Source organism: Vitis vinifera, chromosome 15 (genome assembly GCF_030704535.1).
Source record: "Vitis vinifera cultivar Pinot Noir 40024 chromosome 15, ASM3070453v1".
Lineage (NCBI taxonomy): Eukaryota > Viridiplantae > Streptophyta > Magnoliopsida > Vitales > Vitaceae > Vitis > Vitis vinifera.
Window position 1 is genome coordinate 6291406 of NC_081819.1, and position 14095 is coordinate 6305500.

General features: G+C 34.2%; 1 protein-coding gene across 1 annotated transcript; it reads left to right on the plus strand.

Annotated features, from left to right (window-relative positions):
- The first annotated feature begins 2758 nt into the window (after positions 1-2758).
- On the plus strand, positions 2759-3683 carry LOC100257074 (probable glutathione S-transferase). The gene is made up of 3 exons (XM_019225466.2): positions 2759-2765; positions 2995-3227; positions 3315-3683. Exons 1-3 carry the CDS (start codon positions 2759-2761, stop codon positions 3681-3683), a joined length of 609 nt encoding a protein of 202 aa, XP_019081011.2.
- Positions 3684-14095: the final 10412 nt, after the last annotated feature.

Sequence of the window (14095 nt, forward strand, 5' to 3'; positions counted from 1 at the left end):
TTAGAACCCAAAAGGCCAAATTATTTAATTATGTGTCATTCAATCTCAGATTTAATAAAACCCTATTTGGTCAATAATAGGTTTGATTTCTAAATCATACAAAGACTAATTTATTTGACTAACTTAGGAGAATGATAAAATCAAACCAAAAATTTTAAAACCTACATTAGATACACAGAACATATTAAAATCAAGAAAACAAACCCTAACTATAAAACCAAGCAAGTGTAGCAGGAGTAGAAAGAAAAACTTATTTTTCCCACTTAGAGAATTATTTTGATTGTCACAAGGTCCTAAGGCATAATTTATGAATTCTAGGTTAAGGGAAAAATATCAAAATTAATTAAAGAAATCACCAACTAATTTAATTTTGCAAAACTATTTTGGGTGTCTAGAATAGTGCTGAAATTGGACTTGTAGGAAAACTAATTTAAATCTCTTACTTGGAGAAATGTATTGAATACAACTAAAATTTTCTTAATACATTTAAGAAGTTAATAACATTATCCAAGGATAAAAATAATTTTAGGTTTCTAAGTGATTGGATTCCAATTTACAACTTTGAAGGTTCAATGAACTAACAAAAGTGGTAGTAGGGTACTGATTTTTGAAAACTTTAAATGTAGGGATTCACAAAATCCCTAATAAATTTCCATGAATTCATCTATGCTTCTTTCTTTAATCTCATGTGATCATGAATAAGCTCACCAAGGCAAGGAATGACTTTAGCATTTGGAGTTATGAATTTAACTCATGCATGAGAAAATCAATGGAAACCTTTACAATTATGCATACCAAATGAAGCATTGTAGCATGATTTTTGAAAAAAGACTTCTCTTCACTTAATTGATCTCAGATGAATTTGAAATATGGACTTTGAGGATGAATTTTCATAAGAAAACAATAGAAGGCATTTTAAAAATCATAAAATACACAAATCACAAAAAATACAAACAAAGAATTCTCTAAGATAGAAGCGTGTGTGTGAAAGCAAGTGATCAAATAAGCCGAATTGAACTTCAAAGTGAGCTCAACATAGACTAATTTGTGATCTAAATGAGCATCTAAAAATGACCTAAAAAGGTGAGTTGAATGGTGAATTAAACAGAGTTGAATGATGAACTAAACTTACACTGAATTATATCCTAAGTGTGATTCAAAGTGAGGTGAAAGTGTGAATTGAATGTGAGCTGAATTGAACCTCAAATTGGGCCTAAAAATGGCTGAAAGTGTACCTGAATTGTAAGTTGAAAATGGCCTTAATTGTGAGTTGAATTATGATCAGAATTACGTCCTAAAATGTGAGAAGATTGTGAGCTGAAAATGTCTTTGATTGTGAGTCTAAGAGTGAACCAAAACATGAGCTGAATCATGAATTAAACTAGAGCTGGATTGTGATCTCAATTGTGGCCTAAATGAAAGTTAAATTGTGATCTACAATACACATGAACTAAAATTGAAACTAAGGTGGTGCTGACTTTTTTTTTTTACTTAATTCTAAATAGAACTTAAAACCAAATAGTATTTAATTAATAGTGTTAAGTATTAGGTTGTTTGTTTTTGTAATATTTTATTTCTATTAATCATTAAGAAGTAAAGAAAAACCAATATGTTAATTTTTCCATTTAGAAAAAAATAAAATATTTTTGTTTTTTCTATTTATTCAAAAATTTATAATAAGTTATAAAAAATTAGAAAAACAAATAACCTAAAGTCTAAAAGTAAATTACTTTAGCAAAAAGTTAAAAAAAAAGACACAACACCTTATAAATGAAAGTTGAATCACGACCTAAACATGCACTGAATTGTGACCTAAATAAAAACTCAATTTGTGAATCCAAATGTGTGGCCCTGTGAACATAAATTGAGCTGAAGGTACAACATAAATGCGCAGCCATGTATGTGAACCTAAATGATCAGCTGTGTATGTGAATTGTGGAGAAAAATTACAAGGACCAACTAACCTAAAAATGAAAATAAAGAGACGTAAATCAAATAAAAAAATATTAAAAATTATTGAAAGCAAGTTGTGTTTCTTTCAATTTCATCTTTTCATGCTAAGGCTAAGCTCAAGTGCTTTGAGGTCATTACAACGGGCTTGCTCAACTGTAGATTTCTCGAAACTGCTAAGCGTGAATTGGTTCATTATAGAGCGTAGGCTACTTGAAGAAACGCATGCCAGTTGTTGGCTTAGTTGTGCATGAATGGTAAGCATCCTGTTTGTAGAATCTTTTTGTATACTCTCTTGCCTTTCTTCAAAAGTGTTTATGTATTCCAAAGTTGCAAGAGGGTGTAAACCCATAGATGAGTGATGATCACTTATGCTGGAACTACTTATTGTGTCTCTTCTGTTGAGAGGCGCAAGTAGATTCAAATCTGAACCAAAATTTTGTATATTTAAGTGGCTCAAGTGACCTCCTAGCTTGTTTAGAGATGATTCATTGATCATTCTGAGGGTGCTTAAGGTGCTCGCAAATGATTATATATATAGATATCCCCTTTAAATATTATTCTTAAGTTCATCCTAAGAAAGGGGTCCACCATGTGACCCAAACATCATCACTGATGTTGAGACATTGGATGTTTGTACTTTTCTTGGATGTCTTTTCAAACAACTTGTATTATATGTCACTCCACATATTTTATTCACAATTCCTAAGACTTATCTGAATTAGGAATAAAAATATCTGCTTTGTGTGGATGTAGCTTCACATATTTTACTTGTAAGTTTAAGACTTTTCTGAATTGTGAACAAAAAATGTCTGGTGAGTCTTTATAATATACTTTAATTTGTTTTCATATGCAATACTTTGTTTCACCTGTTTTCTTTTCTGAATTATCAAAATTTCACAGCCCAAATGTCTACAAAAAGGAGCTGAGCTGCATGTTATTCCATTTGCAGATATCAAAACATTGTGTCAGAAGAGGTGAAACTTCTCAGAACATAGTCAAGTCTTTTTGCTCTGAGGATTGTTTGGGCTCCCAAAATCAAAGGCATAGAGTATGAAACCATATTTGAAGATCTCTCCAACAAGAGCCCTTCCCTTCTCCACTATAATCCTGTCCACAAAAAAGTTCCAATTCTTATACACAATGGAAAACTGATCGTGGAATCGCTTGTCATTCTTGAATACATTGATGAGACATGGAAGGAAACTTCCTTGTTGTCTGAAGACCTTTACGAGAGAGCCATGGCTCGCTTCTGGGCCAAATTTGGCGATGATAAGGTTGTTCTCGCTCCTTGGTTGAAATTAAATTGGAAAAGGCTTCATATATAGTTTGATCCATATTGATTTGTTTTGTTTTGGATGTAGGTTGTGACATCAATCTTTCAGGGTTTCTTCCTCAAGGAAGGGAAAGAGAAAAAGAAAGCCATGGTTGAAGCCATGAAGCACCTTCAGTTCTTGGAGGACAAGCTGAAGGGAAAGAGGCTCTTCGGCGGAGAGAGGATTGGGTTTGTTGATCTTGCCTTGGGATGGCTTGCTAACTTTATCAGCATATTTGAAGAGGTAGTTGGCCTGAAAATAGTGGATGAGGATAAGTTTCCATTGTTGTCCGAATGGATGAAAGAATTTTCAGATTCTCCCATAATCAAAGACAACTGGCCACCACAAGACAAGATGATTGCCAAGTTCCATGCCCTTTATGATGCCACCATTGCAGCAGCAGCAGCATCTAAATGAACCGCCTCACTACGCCTAGAACAACCATTTGGAGTTAATGAAATAGTATGAATAAGAATAAAATAATATATGTCATGATTCACACCAGTATGTGTTTGTCTGCAACTGAACTTGAATTTCTAATACAAAATACTTTCAGTATTGTGTTGAATTCGGCATCCATTAGATCTAAGATTAAAACCCCTCAAACAGTTTGATACAACATCAATTTTCTTTCTATTGGTAGAACATGGCATCGGATAGCAACCTCTAAAACATTACAATTATAGGGTATCTAATGGATGAGTTTCAGTATGCCTAACATTGAACTAATGAATAATTATTGTAAATTTGATTGATGTATATGTTGATTAAATCTATTACAAGAAAAGTCAAAATGCAAAACAAGCCCTTTCTCCAATAAGTGCCTAAACTCTCTTTTCCTTTTCCTTGATTGTTATGCTTGGGGCTTAGTGTAGTTTTATCACTTAGCTTCAACCCTCTGGTGTTTTTTTAAACCAACAATGCTCAATCCACCCTTTTTTAGACTCTGCAATTGTAGTTTATATGGCACATTACCATTTCTTTGTGTTAGGCAAAAGACCTCCTCTAAGGTGCGCTAAATATCACAAGTAATACTGTTGCATTTGATCATGGATGTTAACATGCTTATAGTCATGGAGGAGAATATCCATGAGACAAGCAATTGATATTGCCTCTGAAATGCAAGGTAAGTTAAAATTTGCTTTTAACTTTTTTAAAAAAAAAAAAATCACTAAAAGTGATCAACCTTTGATTATAATATAATTAAATAAAATTTTTTAAACTAGTTTAATTTGAATATAAAGTTTTACATATTTATCAATATTACTTTTACTTAAAAATCATAAGGGACCAATGTAAATTAAAGCAGTGGGCTAAAAGTTACATAAAAAGGGTCAATCCAAGAAGTTGTGCAATAAACTTGTACAACCTTCTACCATTATGGGTTGCTAGAGATAATGAGTTACAACTACATCTTACCCATAATGCATGGTCAGTTCCTTTTCTGTTGAAACCAATTCCTTAGGTAGTTACAAGTGATGGAAGACTTACTACTTAAGATATATGCCCTCTGTTTGAAAAATACACAAATGAGATACAAAAGCTCTCTGCAATCTTTTTTCTTTCATCATTACCTCTCTACTCCTTTCTATTCTTTCTCAGCTTCTCTCAACATGGTATCAGAGTTGGTTCTATCTTAGCTATGGAAATCTCTTCCATCTCCACCATGAGACATCTTAAGAACCACCAATTTTGTATCTATTTCCTTTCCCCTCCCAATCTCATCCAAATTGGACAACTAGAATTTTCTAGTTTGGAGTAAACGGATATTGACAACGTTAAGAGGACACAAGTTGCAATATTTCTCTCTGATTTTTTAGTATTGCCCTTAAAATTTCTATCTCAAGATCGATGATGAAACCAAACATTACATAAACCATGAGTTTCAAGACTAGAAACAACATGATCAATTCATCATGTCTTAGGATTCTTGGGTCCATATCTTATGCATTCCTCACATGCATGGTGAACTATGATACTTCATCCTAGGTATTGAAGACTCTTTATCTATATTTTGTTACCCAAGTACAAGCCAAAGTAACCTAATCTAAGACTCAACTGCAAAATACTAAGAAAGGAGATCTACCTATAAATGACTACCTCCTTAAGGTGAGAAATATTGTTGATGTTCTTACCTTAGTTGGCCATATCCTTTCTATCGAAGACCATATAGATGTGATCTTTGAAGACCTTCCTTAAGAATATGAAATTTTTATCATCTCTGTAAGCTCAAGAATTGATCTAGATACTGTTAAAGAAATTAAAGCACTCTTTACTCAAGAAAGTCGTATTGAGAAAAGCATCAAGAGTTCAAAATTTTCATACCCTAACTTAGTCAACTTAACCACAACCAATGGTTCTTCACACTTTAACCAAAGATTTGGAAACACTAACTTAAGTATGAATCAGCCTAGTCATTGTGGAGGAAATCAAAATGCATTTCTGTACTCAACAAGATCTCATGAATTCTCTGGATAAACAAAGCTTCCTTGAAAACTTCTCTCAATGAGGATGAAGGTGACATGGTACAAGTTCTTGGGGAGGAAACAACAAACCTTAGTGTCAACTCTATGGGAGAATGGGCCATGTACTCATTCAGTGCTACTACTAATTTGATTAATCCTTCTATAAACCCTCACAACTTCAAGAGTATTTTCCTCAAGGGAACATAGCTCACCTTTCACAACAGTTCCCTCCCTAGGAATCTCTTCTACATCCGCATAGTCTATAACACAAGAAATATCATAAGCCACTTGAAGAACATAAACTATTTTTGAAAGGTTGAATTTGCACCACACCTTGCTGATTGTTTTCTAAAAAAAATAAATAAAAACAATACATACTTTCTTTACACAGAAAATGGAATATTATACAGAACATGTAAGTGAAGATTTCCTTCTAGCCTTGATTTTCCACACTAAAAATATGGAGAGTAGTTTTCCTTCCTAGCAGATTGCATTATAAACTTCTCACGTAGAGATTCTACTTTGGCATGGATTGTATGTTGGCTAAGTTGGAGTTTCCATCATCAGCCCCCCGCAAGCTAGTGAGTGGTAACTTGTGCCCTCCTAGCTTGAATCGAAAAACTTGCAATGAAGTATTAGGGAATGCTTTTGTGAATATATCAGCTACTTGTAAGGATGATGGAAGGAAACGAGTAATCAAAACTCCACTTGCAATTTTTTCCCGAACAAAATGATAGTCCAAATCAATACGCTTGGAACGTGCATGGAAGACGGGATTTACTATCACGTGAAGGGCTCTGAGGTTATCACATAGCAATTAAGGAGGTTCACATAGTTGAATGCCAATATCACGAAGAAGGAAAGTAAGCCAAATTATTTATGCGGCACTAGACGTAAGGGATCGATATTTGGCCTTGACGCTTGGTCTAGAAACTATAGGTTGTCACTTTGAGGACCATGAGATACAATTGGCTCCCAAAAAAATACAATACCTATATGTGCTTCTTCTTGTGTTTGTGCATCCGGCCTAATCAACATCACAAAAACTAGTGAGACGAAGTGAACTTTGTTTGAAAAACCTGATTCCATGCTCCATTGTTCCGTTCAAATATCTAAGGATGTGTTTGATAGCTTGCAAGTCATCTTTAGTGGGTGCTTGGAAATGTCAGCAAGCCTTGTTTACTACATGCACAATATCAGTCTTTGTGAAGGTTAAATATTAGAGGGATCCAACGAGTTGCCTATAGAGTGTAAGATCAATAGGTTGTTCATTAGAAGGTGTGATGATGGACTTAAGAGCCATGGGTGTGTTGATATAAGTACACTCCATCATTTTTGTGTGCTCTATGAGATCTCTAGTGTACTTTGTTTGAGAAACAAACAACCCATTAGGAAGATTTTTAACCTCCAATCCCAATAAATAATGCAAAGATCCTAAGTCCTTGAGTGAAAATTCACTACCTAAGATGTTGATGAGGTCACTAATGATGTTGTTATCATTGCCTGTGACTACAATATCATCAACATAGATAAGTAGCAAAACAATAGATTGACCTTTGTGAAGAATAAATAGAGACGAGTCTGCTTTACCATAGTAAAACCCTAGATGAAGAAGATATTGGGATAGTCTATCAAACCAAGCCCTTGGAGCTTGCTTAAGGCCAAAAAGAGAGAGATTCAATTTGTAGACATGATTCAAAAGTCCTTGTTTATAAATCCTGGAGGTTGTTCCATGAATATTTCTTCCTTTACAAACCCATTTAGTAAGGCCTTCTTAACATCCAATTGTCTCCTTGTCCACCCCAAGGTTACCACTAGTGAAAGGATCAATTCGATTATAGTATGTTTTATAAATAGGCTAAAGGTCTCTCTAAAGTCCAACTAATCATGCTTTGTATCTATTTATGGTTCCACATTCCTTTAGTTTTGTTTTAAACACCCATTTAGAACCCACAATATTTGCAGTTGGAGGCCTAGGAACCAAACCCCATGTTCAATTTTGGATTAAAGCCTTGATTTTCTCTTGCATTGCTTTGAACCAATAAGGAATTTTCAATGTTGTATGATATGTTTTTGGCTCACTAATATTACTTCTTGTGGTAGCAAAAGTAACCATTTGAGACTTTAAAATGGGATCATTCTTGAGTTTACTTTTGGTGATCATATGAGTTTCTTTGTTATCTGTGTGTTGGCCCTGAGGAGAATAGATGTCAATAACAATTTTCTTGCTAATATCAGGAACTTCATCATCAACACTATGACTGGTTGATTTGTTTTGCAGAGATAGACCAACATGGTCATTTTTCTGCCATTTTTGAGGAAAATAGAGATCAACTACTAGGTGCTCACTAATATTAGGAAAATTACTAACATTGACAGGCTTGTAGCTACTAATAGACTTAATCTGAGAGAGTGTTCCAGTAGTAGTAGCAATGTTGGAATTGTGGCCACTAGTACCAAGAGAAACATCAGGGGGAGTTTCTGTAGTAATGACAGTATTGTGATCATTTGTACTGCAGTAACAGTGAAAATTTCAGTAGCAACAACAGTGGGATTTCCAATCGGATTAACACATAATGCTTTTGTATTTTGGTTAGTATTGCAACTAGCAGAAATTCTTCCTTTAACATAAACTGGTTTATTAGCTCAATAGTGCATGGGTAGTGGTTGCGCTTCTTGGAGTTGCTTGATTGGTTAGTAGTGTTCTCCTTCCAGGACTTAGTTTGGTGATCTATTTTTGAAGTCTCACAAGAAGCATCTGAAGTTGAGAATTGTACCATTTCTATAGGAATCTGTAAATGATTTTTCTTAACAAGAGAATTAGCATAAGGAAAGAAATTTTCATTGAAGATGACATGACGAGATATGTAAACTCTTTTAGTTGAAGGATGCAAGCATTTATAACCCTTGTGTAGAGGGCTATATCTAATAAAAACACATGGATATATCTTAGGTGAGAATTTATTCTTCCCGTATAGTCTCTAAGGTATGGAAAACACTGACAACCAAAAATTCTCAAGCTCCTATATTATGGATATTGTTTGAAGAGCATAAAGAATGGACTCTCCATTTTCAACACCATAGAAGGCAACCGATTAATGAGGTAAACATTAGTAAGGAATGCGCCTACCCATAAACTCAATGGTAGTTTGGCATGGAAAAGCATTGTTAGGCCCATTTCAACAATGTGTCTATGCTTTCTTTCTGCAACCCCAATTTGTTCTAGAGTTTTTGAGCATGAGACTTGTTGTAAAATTCCACAATTGCTTAGGTGATTTTGAAATTTAATTGATTGAAACTCACCTCCATCATCACTTTGGAATATTTTTATTCGTCTTTCAAGTTGATTTTCAACCAGATTTTGAAACTTCAAAAAACATTCTAAGAAATCTGATTTTCTTCTCAAGGGATAAAGTCATGTATAGCGAGTATGTTCAGCAATAAAGACAACATAATACTTGTATCCTTGAGTTGAATTATTTGCTACAGGTCCCCATAAGTCAAATTGAATTTTGTCAAGAGGATTGCTAGAAATTTTATTTCTTAAGCCAAAAAGAAGTTTTTAGCTTTTTCCTAACTGACAACTAACACATACTGTTGCTAATTTCATCCAACTAGATACTTCAATGAAATTCTTATCTTGTACAAGCTTTATAGATTTTGTTTGCGGATGCCCCATGTATTGAGGCCGCACTTCTGATGATGCCTTGCTAGACCTAGTAACTGTCATGGCTTGAATCACATTTTCCTCCAATGCATAGAGACCTCCCTTCTTAGTTCCTAAAGATAGCACTTGCTAAAGTTGATCCTTAATGACAAAACTAGTTGATGAGAATTCTATGGAGCATGGATAACAATTTTTTCTTAATTTCTGGAACAACCAATAATTTTTTAAGCTTTAGATCTCTATGTTTAGTTTTTAGTCTAGCTTTACCAATATGTGAGATTCTTAAAGCTTTTCCATTTCCAAAAAAAATTGCATCATGCCCTTTATATGGAATTACTTGGGACATCATCCTTGGGTCATTTATTATATGGGTTGTTGCTCTTGAGTCCAAAAAAAATAAGGATTCTTATCTTCTTCATTTAGAGTCGTAGCATCCAAAGCTTAAGGAATCTCTTCTGATTGATACGAATGGTTGAATCAGTTCCAGTAATCCAAAGTTGAATAGTTAGTTTTATTACAAATTTGGAAAATAAGAGTACCTTCAGATTTTTGGAGTTTCGGTTATGGTGGAGGCTGGTTGTTGAAGCTATTTCTTGGATTTCTGGTGCTATGATGAACATTCTGCCTTTGGTCACTGGTAGCATTGTGATCGAATCATCCTACTAGAGTGAAGCCACGACCTCTAGAAAGAAATCTTCCTCCTTGATTTATTCCTCTTCCTCGTTAGTTAAGATAGGCTTGTTCATGGTTTATTAACTCCTTGTTCTCTTCATTTTCTGTCATAATCATTTGTTCATGCCCTTATAGAGCCAGAACAAATTGATTGTAAGAGGGATATGAAGGCTTTGATAACATAGCCACCCGAAAATCCATATATTTAGTTCCGAGACCTTGAGCTAGTTGAAAAAATTAGTCTAGGTCACTTACTGGTTTTCTAACTACAGCTAATGCATCACAAATGCCTTTGAACTCCCTTAGATATTCATCAAGGGACCTTGTGCATTTCTTCAACCCTTGGAATCTATTGATCAATTGCACCTCCTTCTCTTTGGTCATTAGAAAGAGCTTCTCTTCTAGAGAGTTTCAAACATCATATGCAGTCTCTGTTCCATCCAAAAGAAGCATCACTTCTTCTGTCATGAGTCCAAGAAGCCAGGAGGTAAGTAGACCATCATTGTGAGACCATGTCTCTATTGACGAATCATGGGTCTCCTTTGTTTCAGTATCCATTATCTCTTCTGATACATGTCTATTTTCAAAGAGATGATGAACTAATCTAAGGCTTCGCATAAGAGGAAGAACTTGTGAGTGTCACAAAAGGAGATTGGACTTATTCAGTTTGATGGAGATGAGGCTTGAGCATTGATGAAAAACCTGAATTCTAAGAACATTTTTTGGGTTGGCCATGGAAGCTTTGTATTGTTTTAGGTTAACCAGCTTTGACACCATGAAGAACAGAAACCTTTTTTGAAAGGTTGAATTTGCACCACACCTTGATTATTGTTTTCTAAAAAAATAAATAAAAACAATACATACTTTCTTTACATACTAAAGGGAATATTATACATAACAAGTAAGTGAAGATTTCCTTCCAGCCTTGATTTTCCACATTACAAATAGGGAGAGTAGTTTTCCTTCCTGACAAATTGCATTATCAACTTCTCACATAGAGATTCTGCTTTGGCTTGGATTATATGCTAGTTGAGTTGTAGTTTCCTTTATCACCACCAATCGGAACCCAGACTTTGGGGCAACAAATCGCCTTACATTTGACCTTAACAATCTAATCACCAAAACACAATTCTTTGCATTAAATCAAGTCTTCATGGGAAATGATAAGGGCCTCTCTATTCACCACATTGGATATCATTTTCATTTCCATTTGTTCCTTAGAAAACCAAAGTGCAATATGGTAACACCCGGGCGGAGTGAATGGGTGTAATAAAAAATTATAATAAAGATTTATAAGTTATGCAATGAACATAGAGATATGCAAAACAAATAAAAAAGATATGCAATGAACATAGAGATTTTTACAAGAAAAAACCCTCATATTAATTGTGGAGATAAAAAACCGTGAGATCTAAGACTACTAATCAAAATCCACTATATGAGATCAAGTTTCACAAATTTACCTGACAACTTTACCCTAAAGACTTACTCTCCAATAACTACAACTTAATCCACGTCCGCGACATAACAACCTTCAATTGCCTTAGTGAATACTCTTTAACCTAGTTGAAGGGATGCAGGTCTTCAACCCTAGATTCTAGAATGAATGCTTTGAATGAGAGATTTGGAGTGGTGTGGCTCGTTAGGCCTTTTCTTCTCAAAGTGCCATTTTGAAAACTCTCTAATCTCTTAACCTAAAAGGGTTATAATGAGGTACATATAGGCCTAGAGGCTAAAGAGGGTCAATATCTCAAAGTTTCTAAGTAGGATTTGCATGAAATATTTGAAAATATTGTGTCAATCTTCAGCAAAAATAGCATGAGCGCTACAATGCACTTAATCATCGCTTAAGTGCCTCAGGTGCTTGAGCATTGCTGCCCGCTCAAGCGGCCTTTCTTTTTTACAAAATTAGATAAAAATCAATTTTAATTCCAGAAAAAGGGTATCATTCCTCTTTATACATTTTAGAAGCATAACTTGCCACAAACCAAACATTTTTAGACTTATGATTTTTTCAATTGAAGGAACAACAACCCTTGATATTTAATAGAGAGTAAGTCACTATCTAAAATGATTTCTAAGGCCACAATTAACTTGGAACAAAATAGCTAACTTACAAACAAGACTCAATGTCCTAACATTCCTTCCTAGTCACTTACCTTAAAACATCTTCTATATGTTCCAAAAATCACCAAAAACCTTCATAGTGTTTCAAATTTCATTAATGACAATCATGTGTGTTTTGAATTTCATCCCACCTCTTGTTTTGTCTAGGATCTTGCCAGCAGAGCAATCCTCTTCCAAGGCCAAATTAAAAGAGGGTTATATGTATTTGATAATACACAAATGGACCTAACCGTCATACCTCAATCCATCTTGGAGTCAACTCCTCCATACATTAAGGCTTAGAGAATTCCATCCTAACATGTTTCTCATTTGTTTTTCATTTGCACCTATCTTCTCCAAGACATTTATAACAACTACCACACAACTATCTTCTTACTCACTTTCTAATCCATGTCATAATAGACTTAGCCACCCATTTGCACAAATAGTATCTCTTATAGTCAACAAATATAACTTTTCTCATCTTAATAAAAAGTCTTCTATTGGTTGTTTTGCCTATTGCATAACTAAAATTCATAAGTCTTCATTTCTTTTTTCAACCTCTTCATACATAAAACCCTTAGAGTTAATCCATTCAAATTTATGGGGCCCTTCCTTTGTACCTTCTTCAAAAGGATATTAGTATTGTATTCACTTTGTTGATGTCTACTCTTGATTTACCTAGATCTACATGCTTAAACAAAAATATGAAGCATTCCAAGTCTTTCTTAACTTTAAATGATAAGCTGAATTTCGACTAGATCACAAAATTAAAGTTATGCAAACTAATTAGGGTGGGGAGTATTATACCTTCACTCATTAATTATCTTTTCTCCAATGGAATTATATATGGAATCTCATGTCCCTAAACTCATGAACAAAATAGAATAGCTAAGCATAAGCACATTTGCCAAAAGTTGAGATCTTTGATTGAAGCCCTAGGTCTTATGTTACACTATAAATTCCTCCACTATTTAAGGATTGTGTAGGATTTTGAGTTCTTCTTGGTTCTCCTTTAGGTATAGGATCTTTCCATCCCATGGATACACTTTCCAAATATTCTAGGAATTAGATTGCTTTTGCTCATGAAATTGCCTCCATAGATAGTCTCCATTAGTTGCTTCATCAAAGGTAACATCCCTTGATAGAAGTAGAACACCAACATCCAACTATCAAATCCATGATGTAGACATGTATATATGGCATATTTAAACCTCTCTACCAACAGTTGAAACACTTTTCTCCATCTTTAGTTTTAAAGTTAGAGATATTCCTCTTTAACATGTTGATATATGTGAATAAAAAAACATCAAAGGAAACACTACTTGCAGCTCATTCCAAGACCTAATGCTCCTTAGTCTTAATGAGTTGAACCATACCTTCACCCAATGGTGAAGCTAGAAAGGAAGCTTGGGGAGCAAGATATGAAATGTATTTTTGGAGAAAATAAATTTCTAGATATTGAGTGTCTTCCACTTGAAGATATTTAGGTTAGAAAATCATGGTTGGATGCCAAGAAAATTGAAAAGAAAATATCTTTTGGAGAAAAATCTAATCTACTCTCTAAAACTAATAATTCAACTAATGATCTTAAAAATATCTACTCTCTATTCATACGTGGCTAACCCAATCATGACGTGCCAGCTCATCTCAACAAATCCTAGCAAAATTTAAATTACTTAAAAATGGTTTAGATTGTTACTTATTACAATCCTTGCAACCATTCGATACCAATAACTCCAATTTGATACTAGTTAATATACAGACTAGTCCTTTACTTACAATGTCAAAATGGCCAATTCGATAAAGCTTGATAGCAATTGATACCACAATTGCCATATCTTCGGTTGTTGATTTGAATTTTCCATATTAAAAGTGTAGAGAGTTTTTACGCATATTAAAACGAGATTCAATAGAGA